Source organism: Pan troglodytes, chromosome 18, assembly GCF_028858775.2.
Source record: "Pan troglodytes isolate AG18354 chromosome 18, NHGRI_mPanTro3-v2.0_pri, whole genome shotgun sequence".
Classification (NCBI taxonomy): Eukaryota; Metazoa; Chordata; class Mammalia; order Primates; family Hominidae; genus Pan; species Pan troglodytes.
The window spans coordinates 34,283,548-34,311,112 of record NC_072416.2 but is presented as its reverse complement, the minus strand read 5'-3'; the positions used below and the strand labels follow the sequence as shown (position 1 = coordinate 34,311,112).

Below are 27,565 nucleotides of genomic sequence, written 5' to 3'. Positions count from 1 at the left end.
CTTGGCTCACTGCAACCTCCGCCTCCCGGGTACAAGCGATTCTCCTGTTTCAGCCTCCCAAGTAGCTCAGATTACGGGCATGCGCCACCACGCCTGGCTAATTTTTTTGTATTTAGTAGAGATGGGTTTTCACCATGTTAGCCAGGCTGGTTGTGAACTCCTGACCTCAGGTGATCCACCTGCCTTGGCCTCCCAAAATGCTGGGATTACAGGTGGGCAGCACCATGCCCAGCCGGAGTTTGGAATATTTTCATAACACTTACTGGTGAGCATCCCTAATCTGAAAATCCTAAATCTAAAATGCTCCAAAATTTGAAACTTTTTGAGCACCAGTATGATGCCCCAAGTGGAAAATCCCACACCCGACCTCATGTGATGAGTCCAAACTGTTGTATGCACAAAATTATTTAAAATATTGCATTAAATGACCCTCAGGCTATGAATAGAAGGTGTCTATGAAACATAAGTGAATTTCGTCTTTAGACTTTGGTCCCATCCCCCACATATGTATGCAAGTATTCTCAAATCCAAACATATACAAAGTCTGAAACACTTCTGGTCCCAAGCATTTTGAATAAGGGATACTCAACCTGTAGTCTTTCTTTTGGTGATTGGGGGGGGGGGGGCTTTTTTTTTTTTTTTTTTTTTTTTTTTTTTGGAGACAGAGTCATGCTGTTGTCAACTGGGCTGGAGTGCAGTGGTGCAATCTCGGCTCACTGGCACCTCTGCCTCCCGGGTTCCAGCAATTCTCCTGCCTCAGCCTCCCGAGTAGCTAAGATTACAGACACCTGCCACTACGACGGGCTAATTTTTGTATTTTTAGTAGAGACTTGGTTTCACCATGTTGGTCAGGCTGGTCTCAAACTCCTGACCTCAGGTGATCCACCCGCCTCAGCCTCCCAAAGTGCTGGAATTAGAGGCATGAGCCACTGCGCCCAGCCCGTGTGTGTTTTTTTTTTAAGTAATTCGACGTGGCCCTGCTCTTGATTTGTATTTATTGTTTATGGTTTGTGTATTTCTTCTTCCTATTGGACCACACAGAGTTGAAAAACATTATTTTTAATAGAAAATAATAGGTGTAGGCTGGGCACGGTTGCTGACACCTGTAAACCCAGCACTCTGGGAGGCCAAGTCAGGCTGATCACTTGTGGTCAGGAGTTTGAGACCAGCCTGGCCAACATGGTGAAAGCTCGCCTCTACTAAAAATAGAAAAATTAGCCAGGGGTGGTGGTGCACACCTGTAATCCTAGCTACTTTGGAGGCTGAGGTAGGAGAATTGCTTGAACCCAGGAAGTGGAAGTTGCAGTGAGCTGAGATCACACCACCGCACTCCAGCCTGGGCTACAGAACTAGACTCTGTCTCAAAAGAAAAAAAAAAGAAAGAAACAAAGAAAGAAAGAAATGGATGTAATTAGGGAATAAAGTTTTTAGGAGGAAGAAGGTAAAATTTGATGTTTGCGCTTCAATGTGCTCCGTGTTGTTTGATTGGATTGCCTTGTATAATTCCATAGCTGCTTCGCTTATTACCAGTTACAGCTTATGTTTGAAGTCACAATAAACTCTTTTTCAAACATGAAAGCTTGATTTTTGAGGAAAATTATTCACATTATTTACAGATTCAAAGATGTTTATGTCCTGTACTCTAGAAATAAGGAGAAAGTGGGTGGGGATGGGGCAGTCAGGTGGAATGGAGTGTCTTGGCAGTGTAAAGGAAAAAGATGGATGGAAAAGGTGTAGGGTGGCAGGGTGTGCCTTTGTTTCCTTATTGAACAGGGCACCTTGCCATTTGCAGTATATGGAAAATTGAGGAAATACAGTCTACTTCCACAAAAGGCACATACAAAGGGCTCTGTTTAGACCAGAGATCAGCAAACTATGGTCTGTGGGCCAAATACAGCCCAGCACCTGTTTTTTGTCTGTTATTTTAAGTGTATACTTCACTGATTTTTAGTATATTCACAGAAGTGTACAACCATCGCAACACTAGTGCCTGTTTTTGTAAAGAAAGTTCTCGTTGGGCTGGGCGCAGTGGTTCACGCCTGTAATCCCTCGGGAGACTGAGACAGGCAGATCACCCAAGCTCAGGAGTTCAAGACCAGCCTGGCCAACATGGTGAAACCCTATCTCTACCAAAAAAAATACAAAAGTTAGCAGGGCGTGGTGATGGGCACCTGTAATCTCAGCTACTTGGGAGACTGAGGCAGGGAGAATTGCTTGAACCCTGGAGGTAGAGGTTGCAGTGAGCTGAGATCGCCCCATTGCACTCCAGCCTGGGCAACAGAACGAGAGACTCCGACTCAAGAAAGTTTTCTTGGAACACAGGTACTCTCATTCCTGTGTTTTGTGTGTGGCTGGTGTTTTGTTTTGTTTTGAGAGAGAGAGTCTTAACTTTGTCATCTAGGCTGGAGTGCATTGGTATGATCTCGGGTCACTGCAATCTCTGCCTCCCAGGTTCAAGCGATTCTCCTGCCTCAGCCTCCCGAGTAGCTGGGATTACAAGTGTGCGCCTCCATGCCCAGCTAATTTTTGTAATTTTAGTAGAGATGGGGTCCCGCTGTGTTGCCCAGGCTGGTTTCAAACTCCTGGGCTCAAGTGATCTGCCCACCTTAGCCTCCCAAAGTGCTAGGATTACAGGTGTGAGCCACAACACCTGACCTGTGGCTGTTTTCTTACTGTAGCGATAGACGAGGAGTTGCTGCATTGCATAGAGATGCTATGTTGCACGCAACGGCTTTATTGACTTCACAAAAAAGTATTTGTCCCAGGTGTAGTGTACTAGATCCCTTCCAATCTGTAATTTTAATTTAAAAGTGTCCAAATACCCCTGTTTTGAAGGATAAACTCTGTATGCTTGTGCTTATTTTGGAGAAGCCATAAACTTACTTTGTTTTGTACATGATCAGATGTGGGCGCTATCTCCCACTTTTTGTACATGATCAGATGTGGGCGCTATTCCAACCTTTTAAAGCAAAGATTAGATAAAGATTATTGATAGAAGGATTAATTGGACCTCACTCACCTTTTCTGTGCCATAAGGAAAGCAGTTAGGTAAAGCTGACCTTCTTTGGAGGGAAGACACAAGGTTAAGACATGCCCATCGGGATGCCCTTTGGGCCTAGACCTGATGTGAGAATGATGGGCTTGGAGTGTTCTGGAAATAGCTGGGAGGCCTGTGTGTTTAGGAGCGCCTTAAACAGTAGGTTATAAGGGCAGAGAAGTAGCTGGGAACTGAGAAAAGAACTTTGGCTGTTATTCTAGTAAGACTGAAAATTTCAGGTGGGATTTGAACAGAGATGTGTTGTGATCTGACTTGGTGGTTCATTCTGCTATGGTGAAGAGACTGGAGGTGGGGGGCAAGTATGGAAGCATGGAGACCATTAATTTGTGGGGGCAATGGTAGAGGGAAGAGAAACAATGCTATTAACTGGAGTAGGAGCACACAGAGAACAAGCCATGTTTTAAGATTTCTAATGAAATGTGCAGACGAGATTGTTGGGTAAGCTGTTAAGAATTGGATTTTGAACTAAGGAGAAAGTCTAAGCTTGAGAGATTTGCAGATGATTAGTACACAGAAAAGGCCCTCTTTCCTTTTCAGTCTCTATACTCTAGAGCCTTTGTAAGCAACCAAACCAGAGAGAAGCCTCTGGAGAATAGTGAGTGAAGAGGTAGGGAGGCCTGGGTCAGAATCCTAGTTTAGCAATTTTGTGAAAGGATAGAAGAGGAAGCCATTCAAAAAAATACAGGGACATTGAGAAGGTAAGTGTCCTAGATATAGGACATCCAGATGGGAGTAGTCAGCCTTGTCAGATGCTCTAGGGATTATAAGGCAAAAGAGTTTTGTAGAGAGACAGAAGAAGCTAGATTGAATACTATTGAGTGGTAGAGACATTTGAAAATGAAAAGCTTGAGGTAAGTTATTTGGTCAGTGAGTTTTTCTTGAAGTCGAGGATAGGAAGCTGTTGCTGGAGGGAAATATGAGATGTTTATTTTAAATGTTGGAGAGATTATGTTCTTTTGGCCAAGGGGAAGGAGCCACTAGAAAGCAGAGGTTGAAGAAACAGGAGAAAGAACATTGATAGATTAACTGGCCCTCACCTTTTCTCTGCCCCAAGGAAAGCAGTCAAAGTTGGTATAGACAGAATTTCAGCAGTGTATGGTGGATTGGGGGTAGGGGTAGAGGAAATTAAAGCCTGTGTTTCTTGTTTATTTGTTTGTTTTTCTGAGGACTGAGTCATTAGCTGAAAGCATAGGGCATTATAGAGCATAGTGGGGACTTGGGGAACCTGCCACTGGAGAGAGCTTAGGACCTTTTAATGGCAGAAATGATGACTGTGTTGGCAGCAGTTCATCAGTGCCCAGTACTCAAGGGTCCCCCTGAGAAGCCAGTGGTTGCACTGATCTAGGTAGAATCAGGCACAGAATAAGTCAGGTGATGTGCCTTTCTAGCACTGGCCTCAGTCTGAGTTATAAGGGAAGTTACACAGCGAGAGGGACAGGCAAAGATGGAAAAGAGAGAGAGTGAGAAACAGTGTCTTCTTCCTGGCTGGAGAGCCCGTGTCATGAAAATGGGGACAGGGTAAGGGATCTGAAAGGAGCAGCATAGAAGCTGGAAGGATGAGGCCTGTCTTCCTGGCATTGATGCTGCAGGACTACAGGAAAGAATTTCAGAGGTGTCATTATTTTTCATATAAGCAGATGAAAGAGAAGAATTCTTTGAAAAAAGAAAAGTAGGTGAAAAAGGGAGAGACGGACGGATGCCAGCAGTGAAAGAAGCCAGGACTGAGATACAAGATTGTGATGCTGGGAGAGCTGCAAGGGCTCATGCTGTAGGTGAGGAGTGAGGCTGCACAGGGAGCTCACTGGCAGCTTGGAGAGAACTGGATGTCAAAGTTGTCCTGCAGAGGTCTACTGTCAGTGTGTTAGGCTCTGAAGAGAACAGGCTGCAACACATGAAAACAGGAAGGAGACACAGGGGCGAGTCAGCTCCACCGAAAGTCTGTAGCTGTGACTTTCTGGTTTGCCACTCCAATTTGAGTACTAATTAAGTGGTAGTCACATCTTCAACATAAAAACCAAAATAATGGCATCCTCGTGGAAGGAATTTTGTCAGAAAAATGCTGTGTACTTTGCTGTCTTCCTAGGATTTGTTCTGTTTTTGTTTGTTTTTTTTAATGGTTCCACAGGCTGCATAGGAATACAAACTAACCAATATTTTAATTACAGATCATTAAGCAGCTTTGAGTCTGGAAAATTTGTTGAATGTACCGAGCAATTAGAATTACTCGGAGAAATTATCAGTCCTGGAAATTATCAGTTACCAGGAGAAAATATCAGTCTACTTGCTGGAGGATCAAAAGAGAAAATAGGTAGGTATTTGAGAAAATAGTTTTAAAGTTATTTTAGTGGACAAGTTGCTCAAAATGTTTGGCTTAGTATATTTTACTGGAAAATCTGGAAGTTATTTTACATTTTTGGGGGGGCAGAATCCCATGTGAAGCAACAAATTTAGGGCTGCCCTATTTATGTCTGATTTGGGAAATGAAAAGCACTTAAAATTAAGTCAAATAAAAAAAATGACCACCTTAATACTTTGAGATTTATCTAGCCATTTTGTTTGATAAAGGACAAAGTAGTGTTTCAGCTAAATATTTTTCTTGATTTTCATCTTGATGTGGCTCATTAATTAAGTTCTTTATCACAAATGGAACACTTTATAAAATGTTATTAAAAAGTTTAATGAGTATTCTGGATTGAGCAAGATTTGCTAATGCAGGTCTAGATTTGTCCCCTTAAATAGTAGATTGACTTACTGACTTTCTTTTTTGTTGAGACAGAGTCTCACTCTGTTGCCCAGGCTGGAGTGCAGTGGCGCGATTTCGGCTCACTGCAACCTCCGCCCTCTGAGTTCAAGCGATTCTCCTGCCTCAGCCTCCTGAGTAGCTGGGATTACAGGTGTCTGCCACCGTGCCCAGCTAATTTTTTGTATTTTTAGTAGAGACGGGGTTTCATCATCGTGGCCAGGCTGGTCTTGAACTCCTGACTTCGTGATCCACCCACCTTGGCCTCCCAAAGTGCTGGGATTACAGGCATGAGCCACCACGCCTGACCTCGACTTACTGATTTTTGAGCCTTTGAAGGCAACTGCTTTTTAGGGGTCTGAGGTACAGTAATTTTGTATGAAGTATGATTTTTATATAGCTCTCAGTAATGCTTATAGTGTTTAACTGCCTGAAATATTAAAGGAGCTGTTCATTGGTGATTAGTTTTTAATAATGCCAAACATAAATCAAAATTTATAATAAAAGCACATTAACTTAATGACATTTCATTTAACTTCTGTAGACATGAAAAAACTGCTTCATAACATGTTAAGTCCAGATCCAAGGGAACCTCAGAAATCCATTGAAGTTCCATTGTTAAGAAGTTCTGTTTGTTTGGCGACTGCTTTAAACCCGATAGAACAAGATCAGAAGTGGCAGTCTATAACTGAGTAAGTTTACTCTTACGGAGGTAAATGTACATTGTGTATATCATGTGATAAACATACATGGGGTGAAGAGGGCTGGAAGGAGAGTTACTAGATTACTAAATACTAGTGCTAATAGCTTCATTTTAGTTGTAGAAGTCATATGATATATGAATGCTGCTTGCCAACAAAAACTGAGGTTGAAATGAAATAAAATGTAAAAATCCCCAAAAGCAAATGTCTTGACTTGCTAATATCATTTTATTATAGAGCAGGCTGCTCCTCTTACTGCCCCCTAACTTTGGATGTCAGTTTGATAGCATCTTACCAATTGCTTTATTCTTTGAGTGGTTATGAATTGTAATTTTTATTAATTGACAGTAAATATTTTGTTTCAGAAATGTGGTAAAGTACTTGAAGCAAACATCCCGCATCGCTATTGGACCTCTGAGACTTTCTACTTTAACAGTTTCACAGTCTTTGCCAGTTCTAAGTACCTTGCAGCTGTATTGCTCATCTGCTTTGGAGAACACAGTTTCTAACAGACTTTCAACAGAGGTCTGTATAGTTTTACAAGCACACTCTTATGACTATTAATGGTCATTACTGTAGAACAAAGACCTTATTTTTTGAGTTTTTTGGAGTAGGATTTGTAGTTGGGCAAGCTGGTAAATCCAGAAATCTAACATGCTGTTTTCAGGCAGTCTTTCATTTGGGAAGTACATGGGGCAGATGGAAGAACCTGAGATAATCGCAAGGATGGCAAATTGCTCAGTTTTTTCTTCTATTTTTGGGGTGGGAGGTGGTGTATGTAAAGACAGTTCCTTTAGGCGGATTACGTAAATTTTAGATTTGCTGCAAACAAAGATCTCTCCTCTTCATCCTAAATGGGGTAAAGTTCGACCAGAGATGGGGGCTTCTGAATGAATGGTGATCTTCGAGAACTTCATAATAAAGCATTAGTTGTAATGTTTTTCTGCAGTCTGCTTTATAGTAAATGTGCTGTGACTTTTTTTTTGTAATGTGCTTTATTAAGTATATTGATAAATGAGACTTAATATTCTGAAGAAGATTTCCCTTCAAAACAAAAGGCTTTCTCTTACTGTGTGCTTGCCTCTTGTGAGTAGAAGATAAATGATGTAAGGGTATAGTGTAATAGATAAAACTACTGCAATCAATCTGAAGTAGCCAAACTATATTGCAGTCTTGGACTTAAGACTTGCTATATATCTGCAAACATATCAACAGCCTGTTTTACGTTGAGTAATTTTGGTTTTTCTCTGGCAGGACTGTCTTATTCCACTCTTCGGCGAAGCTTTACGTTCATGTAAACAGCATGACGTGAGGCCATGGATGCAGGCATTAAGGTATACTGTGTACCAGAATCAGTTGTTGGAGAAAATTAAAGTTAAGTGGTTTTCCTTTTTTTTTTTGTAAGAGAAAATTAAAGGTGTTTTTTTTTAATTTTGCTTTATTGAGGTTTATATTACACATTCTAAGTGTATGGTTTGATGAGTTCTAACATGTCTTCACTTGTGTGACCACCAATACGATCGAGATACAGAACAGCGTCTTACCCCAGAAGGTTCCCTTGGGATCATCTCCTCATTTGCCCCTGTCAGCAGTTACTGATTTGCTTTCTGTCACTATGGATTAGGCTTGTCTTTACTAAAGTTTCATGTACGTGAAATCATAACAACATGTTCTCTTGTGTTTGGCTTCTCTTGCTCAGCATGATATTTTTAAGGTTCACCCATATTGCATGTATCAGGAATATAATCCTTTTTATTATTGAGTAGTGTTCTATTGTATGTATATACCACAGTTTATTTCTCCCTTCATCCTTTGCTAGATTTTGGGGTTTTTTCACATTGCGCTATTCAGTATAAACCTGCTCTAAACATTCATGTGCAAGTCTTTGAGTGGACATATATTTGCGTTTCTCTTGAGTGAATGCACCTTGTTGGGTCACGTGGCTTAACTTAAAAAAATTTTAATCACTGTGGTGCATATGTAGTGATTATTAGTGATTATCTCATAATTTTATTTTCTTGATGGTTAATGATGTTGAGTGTATTTCATTTGTATTTTAGTTTGCAAATGTTTGTTCAAATTCTTCACCCGTTTTTAATGAAGACGTAAGACTTATTTTTGTGTTCTGAACATAAGTTCTTTGTCACATAAAATGTGCTATGAATGTTGAGTTTTAAATACTCCAAATGAATGGCTAGAGAATTACTATTTGTAGAAATATTTATATGTCAAAGGGATGCTAAGAATTTACTTTATTGCACTAAAATAGAAAAGTTGCCAGAATGCTGTGGAGTTTTAGTGGAAAACATGATAGCTGGTGTTACTGAGTAAATTTGAGTGTTAAATGTCAATGTAAGCTAACGGCCAAGATAGGGACCACTGCAGGGTGGTTACTTGCAGCTATGACTCAACTGGTCCTTCACTGCCAAACATACCTGGGGTTGGATCATTGGCCTGACGTTTGCAAATCGAGGAACCTTAGGGCAAATCAGTGAACTTCTGAACTGCCTTTGTCTTCAGTTATATGGGTATTTCCCCACTTTTGAGATACTTGTAAGGATTGTATGAGATGAAGAGATGAGACAAGGTATATAAAAGTCCTAGCACGGAGCGTGTCATATAATATGGCTTCACAAGTACCCTCATCTCCTTTCCAGTCGTTTTTTGTTTTTGTTTTTGTTTTTTTGAGACCATCTCACTGTGTTGCCCAGGCTGGAGTGCCTCTTCATTTTTATTTCTTTATTCAGCAAATATTGATCAAATGTGCTTTGTACCAGGTACTGAGCTCTACGTTGGGATATAATGGTGATCAAGGAGATTGTAGATTCTGGCAGGGAAAACTGACATCAAACACGGTGACCCGACATAGTGAGACCCTTTCTCTACTAGAAGAACTTTAAAAATCACCTAGGTGTGGGCCGGGCACGGTGGCTAACGCCTGTAATCCCAGCACTTTGAGATGCTGAGGCAGGTGGATCACGAGGTCAGGAGATCGAGACCATCCTGGATAACACGGAGAAACCCCATCTCTACTAAAAATACAAAAAAATTAGCCGGGCCTGGGGGCGGGCATCTGTAGTCCCAATTACTCGGGAGGCTGCAGCAGGAGAATGGCATGAACCCGGGAGGCGGATCTTGCATCGAGTCAAGATCACGCCACTGCACTCCAGCCTGGGCGACAGAATGAGACTCCATCTCAAAAAAAAAAAAAAAAAAGAAACCAAGGACATAGAATAAAACAAGAGTGTAGATTTGGGCATTGAGGCCTTCAAATTGGATTGTTCCCAATGTCCAGAAGAAAAAAAAAATTTAGAAGAGACCCAAATCAGAAAACAAAAGTTGGGCTGAATTCAATGCAAATTATTTTCTAGCTCAATATTAATACTGCCTATGTCAGCTGAATTTCAGCCTTTCAATAACAGCTAGTCAAGTATTTTTTTAGTTGGTTCCTATTGATCGTCATCTTATTTTAGTGGAATCCATTATATTGAAGATGTCAAGTTCCTCATTTCCCATACAAAGAATGTGAGATTCATCTTTCTTGAATCTTTGCTAAGTGTTTAAGGGGACTTTTGGCATCTTTTCAGGAGGACTATAATTGGGCCCTCTAACTAAAAAGTCTCCTATGCCCCTTAGATAGATGAGATTTTTTTTTTTGACCTTGTACCCACCAACATTGGTGGGAGGCTCAGAAGGGACTGTGTAACTTTGTAGCACTTTCTAAACAGTGACCTGTTGTATGGGCATTATAGGACAGTCCGTGGGGTGGGGCGGGGGATGGGGGAGGTGGACAAATGAGGTCTGGTTTAAAGAATGAGAAGTGTGACCAGGCATGGTGACTCATGCCTGTAATCCAGCACTTTGGGATGCTGAGGCAGGAGGATCACTTGAGCCCAGGAGTTTGAGGTTACAGTAAGCTATGATTGTGCCACTGGGCTCCAGCCTGGGTGACAGAACTAGACCCTGTCTCTCAAAAAAGAAGAAGAGGTGTGTATCCTTCTAAATGATAAAACAGATCACTCCCCTGCTTACATAAAACTTTCCGGTGGCTGGCAGGCACGGCGGCTCGTGCCTGTAATCCCAGCACTTTGGGAGGCCGTGGTGGGCAGATCACGAGGTCAGGAAATCGAGACCATCCTGGCTAACATGGTGAAATCCTGTCTCTACTAAAAACACAAAAAATTAACCAGGTATGGTGGCATGCACCTGTAGTCCCAGCTACTCGGGAGGCCGAGGCAGGAGAATCGCTTGAACCAGGGAGGTGGAGGTTGCAGTGAGCTGAGATTGCGCCACTGCACTCCAGCCTGGGTGACAGAGACTCTGTCTCAAAAAAAAAAAAAAGAAAAAAAAAATTAGATGGGTGTGGTGGCATGTGCCTGTAATCCCAGCTACTGGGGAGCCTGAGGCAGGAGAATCGCTTGAACCTGGGAGGCAGAGGTTACAGTGAGCCGAGATTGCACAACTGCAGTCTGCCTGGGTGACAGAGCTAGACTCTGTCTCAAAAACAGAAAAACAAAAAAAAAAACAACTTTCCAGTGGCTTCTCACTGCTCTGAGTATAAACTCCAGGCTCTTCCATTGCAACCAACAGGATCTGGTGATTCGACCCCAGCCCCCCTTTCCAGGCCCTCATCACCTTGATCCTCTCTTAACCTATCCTGCTCCAGCTGCACTGGCTTCCTTCCCATTCTTCCAGTATACCAAGATTGTTTCTGCCACAGGGCCTTTGCATCTGCTGTTCTCTTCGCCTGGACTCCTCTTGGTTCTTTTTTTTTTTTTCTTTGAGATGGAGTCTCACTCTGTCGCCCAGGCTGAAGTGCAGTGGCGCGATCTCGGCTCACTGCAAGCTCCGTCTCCCAGGTTCATGCCATTCTCCTGCCTCAGCCTCCCGAGTAGCTGGGGCTACAGGCATCCGCCACCACGCCCGGCTAATTTTTTTGTATTTTTAGTAGAGACAGGGTTTCACCGTCTTAGCCAGGATGGTCTCGATCTCCTGACCTCGTGATCCGCCCGCCTGGGCCTCCCAAAGTGCTGGGATTACAGGTGTGAGCCACCGTGCCTGGCCATAGAGCAGTCTCTTCCTTTTCCTGTTGGGTCTCTGCTCAAATGTCATGTCAGAGAGGCAGACCTCTGGGGCGGTCTATCTGAGGGAATGCACCCATCTCCCTTCCTCTGACCAGTTAGTTACCTTGCTTATTGTTTCAAAGCTCTTACCACCACCTGAAGTCATCTATCTGGTTTGGTTATTTTATTGTTTAGTAGCAGTCTTTATTTTATTATTATTATTATTTTTTGATGGAGTCTCACTCTGTTGCCCAGGCTGGAGTGCAGTAGCATGATCTCGGCTCACCACAACCTCTGCCTCCCAGGTTCAAGCGATTCTCCTGCCTTAGCTTCCTGAGTAGCTGGGACTACAGGCACGTGCCACCATGCCCAGCTGATTTTTGTACTTTTAGTAGAAACGGGGTTTCACTATGTTGGCTGGTCTTGAACTCCTGACATCAAGTGATCCGCCCACCTCGGCCTCCCAAAGTACTGGGGTTACAGGCATGAGCCACCACGCCAGGCTGGTAGCAGTCTTTCCTAGAATGTGGATGCCTTGGAAAACAGGGGCTTTGCCTTGTTTCCCTAGAACCTAGAATGGCATCTGGCACACAGCAGATGCTACATCTATTGTAAACGAATGAATGAAAGAAGTGTCCTTGCAGCCACACTGGCAGCCGTAACATAGTGGTTATAAATCTAGACTCTGGAGTCTCAAGTGCAAATGTCATTGGCCTCTCCTCCAGCCTCCTCAAGGGGCACTCAATGAAAGAACCTGGAAGCGCCCTGATATGACTGTGGTTGGACTGACATGACTGCCAGATGGTGGGACTTGGTCTGGAGCAGAGACTACTTGGAATGGTAGAGGCAAAACTCAACAGCCCCTGGAGCTGCGCTTGTGGTGGAGCTGGACCCTGATTTTAGCTGGACCTTGTTTTTAGAGACAGGGTTTCCTTCTGCAGTCTCAAACTCCTAGCCTTGATTGATCCTCCTGCCTTGGCCTCCCAAAGTGCTGGGACTACAGGTGCATGCAACCACACCTGCCTAATTTTCTTTTCTTCTTTCTTTTCTTTTCTTTTTTCTTTTTTTTGATGGAGTCTTGTTCTGTTGCCCAGGCTGGAGTGCAATGGTGCGATCTCGGCTCACTGCAACCTCTGCCTCCTGGGTTCAATCCATTCTCCTGCCTCAGCCTCCCAAGTAGCTGGGACTACAGGTATGTGCCACCATGCCTGGCTAATTTTTGTATTTTTAGTAGGGATGAGACTTCACCATGTTGGCCAGACTGGTCTCGACCTCCTGACCTCAGGTGATCCACCCACCTTGGCCTCCCAAAGTGCTGGGACTACAGGCACATGCAACCACGTCTGGCTAATTTTCTTGAGTTTTAGTAGAGACTGGGTCTCATTATGTTGTCCAGGCTGGTCCCGAGCCCTAACTACTGGGACAGAAACAAGATGGTAAGATAGAGAAGGAAGAGTGGCCTGCTCAGATGGGGTGGTCCAGAGGCCTCTCGGGGGAGGTGACTCCTTTTTATTTTTTTTGAGATGGAATCTAGCTCTGTCACCCAGCCTGAAGTGCAGTCGTGTGTTTCATGTGCGTCCGTGTGAAGAGACCACCAAACAGGCTTTGTGTGAGCAACATGGCAGTTTATTTCACCTGGGTGCAGGCGGGCTGAGTCCGAAAAGAGAGTCAGCAAAGGGTGGTAGATTATCATTTGTTCTTACAGGTTTTGGGATAGGGGGTGAAGAACCATGTTTTGCGGGCAGGGGTGGATCTCACAAAGTACGTTCTCAAGGGTGGGGAGAATTACAAAGAACCTTCTTAAGTGTTGGGGAGATTACAAAGTACCTTTTTAAGGGTGGGGGAGATTACAAAGTACATTGAACAGTTAGGGTGGGGCAGAAACAAATCACAATGGTGGAATGTCATCAGTTAAGGCTATTTTTACTTCTTGTGTGGATCTTCAGTTACTTCAGGCCATCTGGATGTATATGTGCAAGTCACAGGGGATGCAATGGCTTGGCTTGGGCTCAGAGGCCTGACAGTGTGATCTTGGCTCACTGCAAACTCTGCCTCCTGGGTTCAAGCAATTTTTGTGCCTCAGCTTCCCGAGTAGCTGGGATTACAGGTGCCCGCCACCATGCCCAGCTAATTTTTGTATTTTTAGTAGAGACAGAGTTTCACCAGATTGGCCAGGCTGGTCTCGAACTCCTGTCTCACGTGTCTGTGTGAAGAGACCACCAAACATGCTTTGTGTGAGCAACATGGCTGTTTATTTCACCTGGGTGCAGGCGGGCTGAGTCCGAAAAAGGAGTCAGCAAAGGGTGGTGTGATTATCACTGGTTCTTATAGATTTGGGGATAGGCGGTGGAGTTAAGAGCAGTGTTTTGGGGGCAGGAGGTGGCTCTCATAAAGTACATTCTCAAGGGTGAGGAGAATTACAAAGAAACTTCTTAAGGGTGGGGGAGGTTATAAAAACCTTCTTAAGAGTGGGGCAGATTACAAAATACATTGATCAGTTAGGATGGGGCAGAAACAAATGACAATGGTGGAATGTCTTCAGTTAAGGCTGTTTTCACTTCTGTGGATCTTCAGTTGCTTCAGGCCATCTGGATGTATACGTGCAGGTCACTGGGATATGATGGCTTAGCTTGGACTCAGAGGCCTGACATTCCTGTCTTCTTATGTTAATAAGAAAAATAAAACAAAATAGTGGTAAAGTGTTGGGGTGGCGAAAATTTTTGGGGGTGATATGGAGAGATAATGGGCGATGTTTCTCAGGGCTGCTTCGAGCGGGATTGGGGCGGCACGGGAACCTACAGTGGGAGAGATTCAACTGAAGAAAGATTTTGGGGTAAGGGCTGATACTGTGGGGTTGTTAGAAGGAGCATTTGTCATATAGAATTATTGGTGATATAGAATTATTGAATTATTGGTCATATAGAATTATTGTCATATAGAATCATATGGTTTTGTATGAATTGAGAAACTAAACAGAAGACACACGGTCCGAATAAGAGAAGGAGAAAAACAGGTGTTAAAGGACTAAGAATTGGGAGGACCCAGGACATCCAATTAAGAGAGTGCCCAAGGGGGTTCAGCATAATTATTTGCTTGGTTGGCAAGTTTTTGGACTCTATCCTTGAGTTTTTTTATGTTGTCATATACCAGGCCAGATTGATTTAGGTAAAAACAACACTCTTCATTTAAAAATATACAGAGTCGTCCTTTTTCAGCAATGAGTAAATTGAGGCCTTGGCGATTTTGGAGGAAAGAGAATTGCAAAGCCAGCAATTGTTTCTTTTTTAATTTATTTATTTACTTATTTTTTTAAATTATACTTTAAGTTATAGGGTACATGTGCACAATGTGCAGGTTTGTTACATATGTAAACATGTGCCATGTTGATGTACTGCACCCATTAACTGGTCATTTACATTAGGTGTATCTCCTACTGCTATCCCTTCCCCCTCCCCCACCACACAAGAGGCCCCAGTGTGTGATGTTCCCCTTCCTGTGTCCAAGTGTTCTCATTGTTCAGTTCCCATCTGTGAGTGAGAACATGCAGTGTTTGGTTTTTTGTCCTTGTGATAGTTTGCTGAGAGTGATCGTTTCCAGCTTCATCCATGTCTCTACAAAGGACATGAACTCATCCTTTTTTATGGCTGCATAGTACTCCATGGTGTATCTGTGCCACATTTTCTTAATCCAGTCTATCATTGATGGACATTTGTGTTGGTTCCAAGTCTTCGCTATCGTGAATAGTGCCGCGATAAACATATGTGTGCATGTGTCTTTATAGCAGCATGATTTATAATCCTTTGGGTATGTATCCAGTAATGGGATGGCTAGGTCAAATCATATTCTAGTTCTAGATCCCTGAGGAATCGCCACACTGTCTTCCACAATGGTTGAACCAGTTTACAGTCCCACCAACAGTGTAAAAGTGTTCCTATTTCTCCACATCCTCTCCAGCACCTGTTGTTTCCTGACTTTTTAATGATCGCCATTCTAACTGGTGTGAGATGATATCTCATTGCGGTTTTGATTTGCATTTCTCTGATGGCCAGTGATGATGAGCATTTTTTCATGTGTCTGTTGGCTGCATAAATGTCTCCTTTTGAGAAGTGTCTGTTCATATCCTTTGCCCACTTTTTGATGGGGTTTGTTTTTTTCTTGTAAATTTGTTGGTGTTCTTTGTAGATTCTGGATATTAGCCTTTTGTCAGATAAGTAGATGGCAAAAATTTTCTCCCATTCTCTAGGTTGCCTGTTCACACTGATCCTAGTTTCTTTTGCTGTGCAGAAGCTCTTTAGTTTAATTAGATCCCATTTGTCAGTTTTGGCTTCTGTTGCCATTGCTTTTGGTGTTTTAGACATGAAGTCCTTGCCCATCCCTATGTCCTGAATGGTATTGCCTAGGTTTTCTTCTAGGGTTTTTACGGCTTTAGGTCTAACATTTAAGTCTTTAATCCATCTTGAATTAATTTTTCTATAAGGTGTAAAGAGGGGATCCAGTTTCAGCTTTCTACATAGGGCTAGCCAGTTTTCCCAGCACTATTTATTAAATAGGGAATCCTTTCCACATTTCTTGTTTTTGTCAGGTTTGTCAAAGATCAGATGGTTGTAGATGTGTGGTATTATTTCTGAAGGCTCTGTTCTGTTCCATTGGTCTATATGTCTGTTTTGGTACCAGTACCATGCTGTTCTGGTTACTGTAGCCTTGTAGTATAGTTTGAAGTCAGGTAGCATGATGGCTCCAGCTTTGTTCATTGGGCTTAGGATTGTCTTGGCAATGCGCGCTCTTTTTTGGTTCCATATGAACATTAAAGTAGTCTTTTGCAACTCTCATCAGCCCAGTTTAATATTACCTATTTATTATAATGTAATGCTGCTCGCACAACTGAGAAAACACTGTTGCTTTACCCCCTCCAGCTCTGTAGCAGCCACGCAGAAATCATAGAACTGTAAACATATGCTAATTACACAACCTATGTAGGCAATCAATATTAAGAAAAATTTTTACTGCCCAGTAATTCTGTGGTTGAAAATGTAGAGTCTAATTTTGATCCGCAGTAACATCTAGGTTAATGTTGATTCAGAAGGAAAACGTTTGTTGTTGCCATGAGAAGAGGCATTGAAATGCTGAATCACCACCACAAATGTTACCACTATGAATATAAGGAGATACATAGGAAGATCGAATTAGACCATCTCGGACCACCAGGTTTACAATTCCACCTGCAGATACATGCAAGAAGTATTGTCACAATACTTATGTCACGTTATTCCGTTGAGGTCATCACCAACTAAGCTTATAATTAATGCGTGGTCAATTTGGTCAATGTCACCAGCGTAGCATACTAACAAAAACAAGGGTTGCAAACTCAAATGCCTATAAGGCAGAACGTAAGACGGTAGGAAGCAAAGTCTATAGGGAGCTATATAATAGAGGCTGCAGATTCATGGCAGATTCTAAAGCACAGCAGTCCCCAACATTTTTGGCACCAGGGACCGGCTTTGTGGAAGACAATTTTTCCACAGGCAGCAAGGGATGGGGCGCAGGATGGTAATGGTCTTGGGATGAAACTGTTCCACCACAAATCATCAGGAATTAGATTCTCATAAGGAATATTCAACCTGGATCCCTCGTGTGTGCAATTCACAACAGGGTTCATGCTCCTGTAAGAATCTAATGATGCTGCTGATCTGACAGGAGGCAGAGCTCAGGCAGCAATGCAAGCAATGGGGAGCAGCCAGAAATACAGACGAAGCTTCAATTGTTACCCACCATTCACCTCCTGCTCTGTGGCCCAGTTCCTAACAGGCCACAGACCAGTACATGTCCATGGCCCAGGGGTCAGGGACCCCTGCTGTGGCACATTGCTTAATAGAGGACTGTAGCAGCCATGTGCCCTGACCTTTCCTTTTTTTTTTTTTTTTTTGAAATGCCAGAAACCCAGAATTTTATTTATTCATTTATTTATTTATTTTTTTAAAATTTTTTTAAGACAAGGTCTGGCTCTGTTGCCCAGGTTGGAGTGTAGGAGGGCGATCTCAGCTCACTGTAACATCAACCTCCCAGGCTCAAGCAATCCTATCACTTCAGCCTCCCACGTTGCTGGGATTACAGGCACACTCCACTACACCCAGCTAATTTTTTTGTATTATTTGTAGACATGGGGTTTCGCCACGTTGCCCAGGCTAGTCTGGAATTCCTGAGCTCAAGCTGTCTGCCCATCTCAGCCTCCCAAAGTGCTGGGATTGCAGGAGTGCACCACCACACCTGGCCTGAAACCCAGATTTTATTTATTTATTTATTCATTTTTTGAGATGGAGTCTTGCTCTATTGCCTAAGCTTGAGTGCAGTGGCGCGATCTTGGCTCACTGCAACCTCCACCTCCCTGGTTCAAGCGATTCTCCTGCCTCAGCCTCCCAAAGTGCCGGGATTACAGGCATGCAACACCACACCCAGCCTGAAACCCAAATTTTTAATATGAAATCAAAGTCTTCAAACCTCGTAGGTGTCATAAAAAGCACACTGATGACCACTAGTTTGCAACTGCCAATCTAAAATATCATAGACATTATATCACTTTAACCATGAAAAAAAAAATATGTGAGGCAGAAAATGGAAGCAACCATGCCTAATTTATTGTTGAATACTTTTTCCGTATACCAAGAGCTTCCTTTGCACTAGCATCTGAAACTATATCCAGAATAACACTGGTTTCATAAAAGTGTTGATCCTCACACCTCTTTATAGTCTTGCACCTAGCACAGTGGAGTGAAACACTTTAAATAGCACTTGTTCCTTGAGTATATATGGAAAAAAGTGAAGTATTGATAAGTGTTCAGCTAATATGAGCAGCATCTCAGGAGTTTCCAATTCTTGAATTACCAGGGAGTATTTTTACCATTTTCCTCCAGTGAAAGGCCTATTTTGAGAGACTTACCCTCCAAAATGAATATATTAAGTCATGTTCCTTTTTTTTTTTTTTTTTTTTTTTTTTGAGACAGGGCCTTGCTCTGTTGCCCAGGCTGGAGTGCAGTAGCATGATAGTTACAGGAAAGGGGTCCCAATCTAGACCCCAAGAGAGGGTTCTTGGATCTTGTGCAAGAAAGAATTCAGGGTGATGCCACAGTGTGAAGTGAAAGCAAGTTTATTAAGAAAGTAAAGGAGGAGGGGCACGGTGGCTCACTCCTGTAATCCCAGCACTTTGGGAGGCCGAGACAGGTGGATCACGAGTTCAGGAGATCAAGACCATCCTGGTTAACACGGTGAAACCTCATCTCTACTAAAAATACAAAAAAATTAGCCAAGTGTGGTGGCGGGCACCTGTAGTCCCACCTACTCTGGAGGCTGAGGCAGGAGAATGGGATGAACCCGGGAGGCAAAGCTTGCAGTAAGCCGAGATCGTGCCACTGCACTCCAGCCTGGGTGACAGAGGGAGACTCCATCTCAAAAAAAAAGAGAGAAAGTAAAGGAATAAAAGAATGGCTACCCCATAGACGGAGCAGCCGTGAGGGCTGCTGGTTGCCCATTTTTATGGTTATTTCTTGATGATATGCTAAACAAGGAGTGGATTTTTCATGCCTCCTCTTTTTAGACCATATAGGGTAACTTCTTGATGTTGCCGTGGCATTTGTAAACTGTCATGGTGCTGGTAGGAGTGTAGCAGGGAGGATGATGGGAGGTCAGTCTTGTCTCTATTTTGGTTTTGGTGGGTTTTGGCCAGCTCCTTCACTGCCACCTGTTTTATCAGCAAGGTCTTTATGACTGGTATTTCGTGCTGACCTTCTATGTCATCCTGTGACTTAGAATGCCTTAACCATCAGGGAATGCAGCCCAGTAGTTTCAGCCTCATTTTTCCCGGCTCCTATTTAAGATGGAGTTGCTCTGGTTCACACACCTCTGACATGATCTCTGCCCACTGCGGCTTCCACCTCCTGGGTTCAAGAGATCCTCCTGCCTCACCCTCCCAAGGTGCTGGGACTACAGGTGTGTGCCACCACGCTCAGCTAATTTTTGTATTTTTTGTAGAGACGGTGTTTTTCCATGTTGCCCAGGCTGGTCTCAAACTCCTGGGCTCAAGCAATCCTTCTGTCTCAGCCTCCCAAAGTACTGGGATTACAGGCATGTCCCACCATGCCCAGACTAATATTTACTTTTAATCAGACTAAGATAGGGTTACTACTTGAGTTGCTATGGCTCCAGCTGACAGAAAGCCTGTGCAGTCATATCACGCATAAACATTTGCTTTATGCTAAAAATATGGTGGACCTGGCATTACAGCTATTACAAATCTCCTAAGGTGTCTCGGGTAGTGTATTAGTTACTTTTCATACTGCTATGAAGAAATACTCGAAACTGGGTAATTTATAAAGAAAAAGAGGTTTAATGTACTCACAGTTCCACAAGGCTGGAGAGGCCTCAGAATCATGGTGGAAGGCAAAGAAGGAGCAAAAAGGTATGTCTTACATGGCAGCAGGCAAGAGAGCACGTGCAGGGAAACTGCCCTTTATAAAACCATCAGATTTAGTGAGATGTATTCACTATCACGAGAACAGTATGGGAAAAACCTGCCCCCATGATTCGATTACCTCCTACCGGGTCCCTCCCACGACACATGGGGATTATGGGAACTACAATTCAAGATGAAATTTGGGTGGGGACGCAGCCAAACCATATCGGGTAGCAACAACCTGGGGTCAGTTTTGCAGGTGGTAAAGCCATTTACCAAGATAGTTGTAGGTAAAGAAGGGCAGATTTATTAGAGAAATTATGAAAATATGTTGCAATGGGCAGCTCAGCAGAGAAGGGGCTACCTGCAAAGAGGCAAGGGCTGGAGGAAAGTTTTATAGGGTCCTGCTGAAGGGTGCTATGTGTGGAATGAGGTCATTGTGCCCGCAGGTTGTTTGTGATTAGCTGTCTCTAACAAATTGTTCATACAATAATTGTTCATTATTGTTCTCAACTTGGGGCTCTCCCCAACCTGGGGACCCTTCCTTATTGTTGCTTACTTATCAGGACTCCACATAAGGGTGTGGAAACTTCATTCATTCATATCTTCAACACAAATCGTAGGTAGCCTGTTTCTTAAAACATTTATTCAACAAATATTTAGTCCAAGCCAGTATTACTTATTACCTTCTCTACTACTTTATGGACTTTTAACTATCTCTGACACTATTCACTATTCTTCCACATTCTCTATTATTTATACCTATGGTAAAATTTGCCAGTTTGACCATACAACTAATACTCACAGGGAATATATAGAGTCTAGAAGAAAATATACAGGTCCTTAAAGGCTGCCCTGCCAACAAAACCATAATGCGGGAACAAACATCACAACTATGCCAAATAATCAATCCTACAATGTCCAAAATTTTACTTTAAAACTGGAATTTCCAGACTTCCTTTCTGCATTAACCAGTTTAACTAGACAGTAACGAAATATTCCTCCTACTTTATGCTGTGATAGTTTATTTATTTATTTATTTATTTATTTGAGACAGAGTTTCGCTCTTGTTGCCCAGGCTGGAGTGCAGTGGCACGATCTCAGCTCACCACAACCTCCGCCTCCCAGGTACAAGCGATCCTCCTGCCTCAGCCTCCCGAGTAGCTGGGATTACAGGCATGTACCACCACGCCCGGGTAATTTTGTATTTTTAGTAGAGACGGGGGGTTTCTCCATGTTGGTCAGGCTGGTCTAGAACTCCTGACCTCAGGTGATACCCCTGCCTCAGCCTCCCAATGTGCTGGGATTACAGCTGTGAAGCCACCACGCCCGGCTGCTGTGATAGTTGAGATGTAAACCAAAAATAAAATTCTAAGCCACCCAATCCGACTGAATGGACCCTTCCTGTTGACCAAGGACATTCCAAAGTAAACTGAAAAGACCAGCTTAGGCCATGATGGGAAGGGGAGGTGTCAACATGCCTCATTCTACCTTCCTCCCTCTGGAATCCAGACACAACTGACCAGCATTAACATTAAAACAGAGATCTTAAGCTGGGCACAGTGGCTCATGCCTGTAATCCCAGCACTTTGGGAGGCCAAGGTGGGATCACCTGAGGTCAGAAGTTCAAGACCAGCCTGGCCAGTATGGTGAAGCCATGTCTCTACTAAAAATACAAAATTAACCGGACATTGTGGTGCACGTCTGTCATCCCAGCAAGGCAGGAGAATCACTTGAACCCAGGAAGCAGAGGTTGCAGTGATCCAGGATCATGCCATTGCACTCCAGCCTGGTTAACGGAGCGAGACTCCGCCTCATTAAAAAAAAAAAAAAAAAAAAGCCGGGCGTGGTGGCGGGCACATGTAATCCCAGCTACTAGGGAGGCTGAGGCAGGAGAATGGTGTGAACCAGGGAGGCGGAGCTTGCAGTGAGCCGAGATTGTGCCACTGCACTCCAGCCTGGAGAGAAATGCATTTCATAATGCATTTTAATTGCATTAGCAGTGATTTAATTTTTTTAGATGCTAAAACTTATGGGTGAAAGTGGATTAAATGTAGCCAAATGCAACATCAAAATCTTCAGGCACAAAAACCCATTAACTTTTTCATACTCTCAGAAGATGAACCTAATTTCAAATGAAAGCTGCCTCCAGAATATATTGTTAAGCGTATTCTAGATATAATTCATTTTGGCAAACATACTGTAGAAATTCACATAACATTTTACTGTGCTAAAAGTAAATTGCCCATGTAACAAAAAATATCTTTTCAGAGCTTCAAATGAATTTTAAAGGATGACTGATGGTCCTTGGAAGAGAAACAGTAAAGGAATAAGGTTTGTAGCAATGATGTATGAGTTAGAAATTGCAGTTCCAGATGATCTCTTTATTAAAGAGACGATCTACACTTAATTTGGTCAACTGTTATGAACATAGTTCATGTTAAGTCTCCATTTAAATACAACCTGAAATACCAAAGTTAATTCTCTTTTCTTTCTTTTTTTTTTTTTTTTTTAAGACAGAGTCTTGCTCTGTTGCCCTTCCTGGTGTGCAGTGGCATGATCTCGGCTCACTGCAACCTCCACCTCCTGGGCTTGAGCGATCCTACTGCCTCAGCCCCCCAAGTAGCTGGGAGGACAGGTGCAAGCCACGGCACTCAGCTAATTTTTGCATTTTTCGTAGAGATAGGGTTTCACCATGTTGCCCAATTTGGTCTCGAACTCCTGAGCTCAAGTGATCCGCCCGCCTTGGCCTCCCAAAGTGCTGGGATTACAGGCATGAGCCACCGTGCCTGGCCAGAAAATTGTAAACACACACAAACTCTCAAGTGGCCTAATTCCCTCTCACCAAACCAATGACAATACAGATAAAAGAGAATAACTTGTGTTCATTTTTGTACAAACAAAAAAGATATAAATTGTGAATGATGCATGATTTTTAATTACAAGTAAACTGGGCAAATGCTTCTGCATTATTTAAAGCTAAAAGGTGATCAGTGGAAACTTTCCTCTGTTAGTACTCTAATACTTTTTATATTTATCGGCTCACTACAACCTGTGCCTACCAGGTTCAAGCGATTCTCCTGTCTCAGCCACCTGAGTAGCCGAGACCACAGGCACGCACTACCATGTCCGGCTAATTTTGTATTTTTAATAGAGACAGGGTTTCACCGTGTTGGCCATGCTGGTCTTGAACTCCTGACCTCAACCGATCCGCCTGCCTTGGCCTCCCAAAGTTCTGGGATTACAAGCGTGAGCCACTGCGCCCAGCCTTATTATAATTGTTACTATTTAAATCTCTTTTGCTCTCTCCTTCAAGAGAGACCTCATCCCATTCAGTTGCATCCATTTATTTATTCATCTTCTGCCTCCTGGGCTCGAGAGATCCTCCAGCGTGAGTCTCCCAAGTAGCTGGGACTACAGGCTCACACCACCATGCTTGGCTAAATTTTGTAGGTTTTGGAGAGACAGGCTCTTGCCACATTGCCTAGGCTGGTCTCAAACTCCTGGGCTCAGATGATCCACCTGCCTTCGCCTCCCAAAGCACTGGGACGTGAGCCACCACGCCCAGCCGCAAGTACTTTTACACAAAATGCAAACACTATTCTTCCATCATAAAAGTGATACCACAGCTTCTGTGAAGTTTTGCCAGGTAGTACTCATAATTACCTTGGGTGAACTTTTTGATGTTAAACTGTATCTTCTTCTTACGAGTTTTTCCATTGTATTAACTGCTTTTACAACAACACAAATAACAAGTTATTTTACAAACCATTTAGAAATTTCTGTACTATGGTCCCAGTAATGTAAAATATATTAATGCCTATTACATTCAGATAAATTATACACTTGGAAACCACATACTTATGACTTACAGAAACTTACAGAAACAAATTATAGAAATTATATGCTCAATTTTTAGGTATATAGTCTTAAATTAAGCTTAAATTTACATTCTCAAGATAAATTAACAGTTCAGGGCTTCACAACTTGAAATCTGTGGAAGATGACATTGGAGACAACAGAACTCTGGTGGAATTCTTAGATGGAATTTGCCGAAACTTTTTTTTTTTTTTTTTCTGAGATGGAGTGTCACTCTGTCGCCCAGGCTGGAGTGCAGTGGCGCAATCTCAGCTCACTGCAAGCTCTGCCTCCCGGGTTCACGCCATTCTTCTGCCTCAGCCTCCTGAGTAGCTGGGACTACAGGCGCCCACCGCCACGCCCGGCTAATTTTTTATATTTTTAGTAGAGATGGGGTTTTACTATGTTAGCCAGGATGGTCTCGATCTCCTGACCTTGTGATCCACCCGCCTTGGCCTCCCAAAGTGAAACTTTTCTTTAAAATAGAGATGGGATCTTGCTGTATTGCCCAGGCTGGTCTCAGACTCCTTGCCTTAAGCAGTCCTCCCACCTCAGCCTCCTAAAGTGCTGGGATTACAAGCGTGAAGCATTACATCCAAGTGAAACTTCTTGAGATGGTTATGTAATGTCTAAATCTGCTGGTGTAGAAGTTAGTAAAGTGTAGAACTGAATAAATATTAAATATTAGATCAAGTTTCTCATGTTTACCTTAACGTATAAAGATTTATCTTAAAGCACTGATTTTCACAAAATAACATCAGTGTGAAATTGGAAAAGAAGCCAAATATTTTATTTCATGTATCTGAGAAATGGGGTGCTTTAGTCAACTGAATCTGCCCAAAACTAAAAAGCATTAATTAAAAAGTACTTAACTCAGAAATTATAAAAATAGGAGACATCAATAAAATACATTCTACACAGAATACGCCAACCATACACTACTCTTTTTTGATAATAAAAAATGTATTTACTGAGCCAGTTGTGGTGGCTCACGCCTATAATCCCAGCACCTTGGAAGGCCAATGAGAGTGGATCAGTTGAGGCCAGGAGTTTGAGACCAGCCTGGCCAACATGGCGAAATGCCGTCTCTACTAAGAATACAAAAATGAGCCGGGCACGGTGGCACGCACCTGTAATCCCAGGTACTCCAAAGGATGAGGCAGGATAATTGTTTGAACTCAGGAGGTGGAGGTTGCAGCGAGCCAAAATCATGCCACTGCACTCCAGCCTGGGTGACAGAGTGAGTCTCTGTCTCAAAAAAAAAAAAAAAAGGAAAAGAAAAAAAAGTCAGTTGCAGTGGCTCACGCCTGTAATCCCAGCACTTTGGGAGGCCGAGGCAGGTGGATTACAAGGTCAGGAGATCGAGACCACCCTGGCCAACATGGTGAAACCTCCTCTCTACTAAAAATGCAAAAATTAGGCTGAGCACGGTGGCTCACACCTGTAATCCCAGCACTTTGGGAGGCCGAGGCATGGAGATCACGAGATCAGGAGATTGAGACCATCCTGGCTAACACAGTGAAACCCTGTCTCTACTAAAAATACAAAAAATTAGCTGGACGTGGTGGCAGGCACCTGTAGTCCCAGCTACTTGGGAGGCTGAGGCAGGAGAATGGCGTGAACCCGGGAGGCGGAGTTTGCAGTGAGCCGAGATCCCACCACTGCACTCCAGCTTAGGCGACAGAGCCAGACTGTGTCTCAAAAACAGGAAAGAAAACAAAAGAAAATTTGGACTATTGCCAATTACAAATATTTTTAGAGAAGAATTCAAAACAGTAACTGTGGATGATGGAAACAATAGTTATGATAAAAGTCTGATGAAACTTCCCAGTTCACAAGGAAATTTAATTACTTATGTGCAGCATTTTAAGACAGTAATCAGAATCATGACTGACAGCATCATATCAGGGCCACCAGACTTTTATAAATTTCATACAATCTTCAGAAATAATTAATAACTTTTTTTTTTTTTTAAAGATAGATTCTACCTCTGTCACCCAGGCGGGAGTGCAGTGGCATGATCTTGGCTCACTGCAACCTCCGCCTCCTGAGTTCAAGCAATTCTCCTGTCTCAGCCTCCCGAGTAGCTGAGACTACAGGCATGTGCCACCAGGCATGGCTAATTTTTGTATTTTTAGTGGAGACAGAGTTTCACTCTATTAGGCTGGTCTGGAACTCCCGACCTCAGGTGATCCACATGCCTTTGTCTCCCAAAGTGCTGGGATTACAGGCATGAGTGACGGTGCCCAGCCATTCATGACATGTTTGTACAAATATAACTTTAGCAAATATTTAGCATAACTATCAAAATTACAAATCATATTAAATTTGTATAAATGTATGCAATTTTTGGAACACGTATATCAACAACATACCCATAAATATAACTGAGATGAGATCTAATGTCACCTCACTTGACAGTGCCCTCCCATGCAGTATCGCCACATTTGACAATGCCTGCCCATTTAATCTACCAAATAAATCGAATCACTTAATACCTCTACAAGATGAGAGATACATTCTTTGGACTCCCCAAGGGATGCACCTGAAAAAATCCCAAAGTTAGTTTTAAGCCAAAAAGACTTGATTTAGGATTTTGACACTGGAGAAACCCATTAAAGACGTCAAATTTGAAAACACTTGATCAAAACAGAATCACAGGTCACTATTAAAAGAGTATTAATTTAACCAGAGACTTCCAAAGCAATACAGAAACTTACATGGATATAAAAACCTTAACCCTTTTAAAGGTCAGATTTGCTAAGTGATCAAAAGGGGTACTTGAATTGAATCAACACAGGAAGAGTGTGTACAGGGTTATGAGTGTAGGCAGATGGTTACTTTGGTCATATCTCCATTTGCCACCTGATTACACATGAGAATGGCATCTTTACTCACCAGAAAGCCAGTATTATAGGAGGTGTAGGAGGCATTCTTGGACTTGAGACAAGAACATTGTTGTGTAGAAATTTCATTGACTGTGTTAAAATTATTCTCCATGGGCTGGAGAACACATAACATGGCCTTTAGAATGAGACGGGCATTGATTGGATGCAAAGTCTCCACACTTACTAGCTGTGTGACATTGGACAGAGTGCTTCATCATTCCGAGACTCAGTTTTTAAAGGAAAAACAACTAACTACCTTGCAAGCTTGCTAGCAGGTTTAAGTGTAATAATGTGTGGGAATGACTGCACCGTGACTAACACGTAGTGACAGCTTAATTAATGTTAACCCTTATCATTATCATATAAGAATGTGAGTTACATAAGAGAGGAATCCTGTCAGTTCGTTCTCTGCTGTGTCCCCAAGACCATGAATCATGGCTGGCATGTAGTAGGCATTTAATAATATATGTTCAACAAGTATTTGGCAGTCTCGGAGGGCAGAAAAGGAGGTGGGGAAGATTTTTAAATAACGTTTTTTAAAAAGTCACATTGTCGTACAATACCGATTTTTCTTGCATATTTAGGAAATTGAGGGTTTTTTCCTAAAACATGCGGACATATGGGAAATAGGATGCAACATTTGCACTAATGTTTCAGACACAGTTAGAGGTTTCCAAGAGATTTTGCGCTGGGGAGGCTGCTTGCTACAAGCTCCCAAAGCTCTGGGAGAACATAGTATTCATTCCTCCCTCAGCAGAAGCGGTGAGGCAAGAAGCTCTGGGGAGGACCCAGCCTTGGACTTTTAGCATAGTGT

The 27,565-nt window shown here is 42.8% G+C and overlaps 1 protein-coding gene across 26 annotated transcripts in view; it reads left to right on the top strand.

Annotated features, from left to right (window-relative positions):
- Positions 1-2,487: 2,487 nt before the first annotated feature.
- LOC129137290 (nuclear pore complex-interacting protein family member B8) overlaps positions 2,488-27,565 on the top strand; it is a 47,228-nt gene continuing 22,150 nt past the window's right edge. For 10 of the 26 annotated variants that reach the window (XM_063797060.1, XM_063797057.1, XM_063797056.1 and 7 more), the window contains exons 1-3: positions 6,955-7,024; positions 7,754-7,873; positions 22,277-22,339. Coding sequence is in view for 2 of the 26 variants with exons in the window: in XM_054668256.2 (XP_054524231.2) it covers positions 6,345-6,490; positions 6,865-7,024 (306 nt within the window). In the remaining 24 variants the exon portion in view is untranslated. Of the gene's footprint in view, positions 3,049-5,223; positions 5,367-6,342; positions 6,491-6,864; positions 7,025-7,753; positions 7,874-21,062; positions 22,340-27,565 lie in introns of those variants that run through there. The other 16 variants (XM_063797064.1, XM_063797063.1, XM_063797062.1 and 13 more) reach the window with 10 other exon arrangements.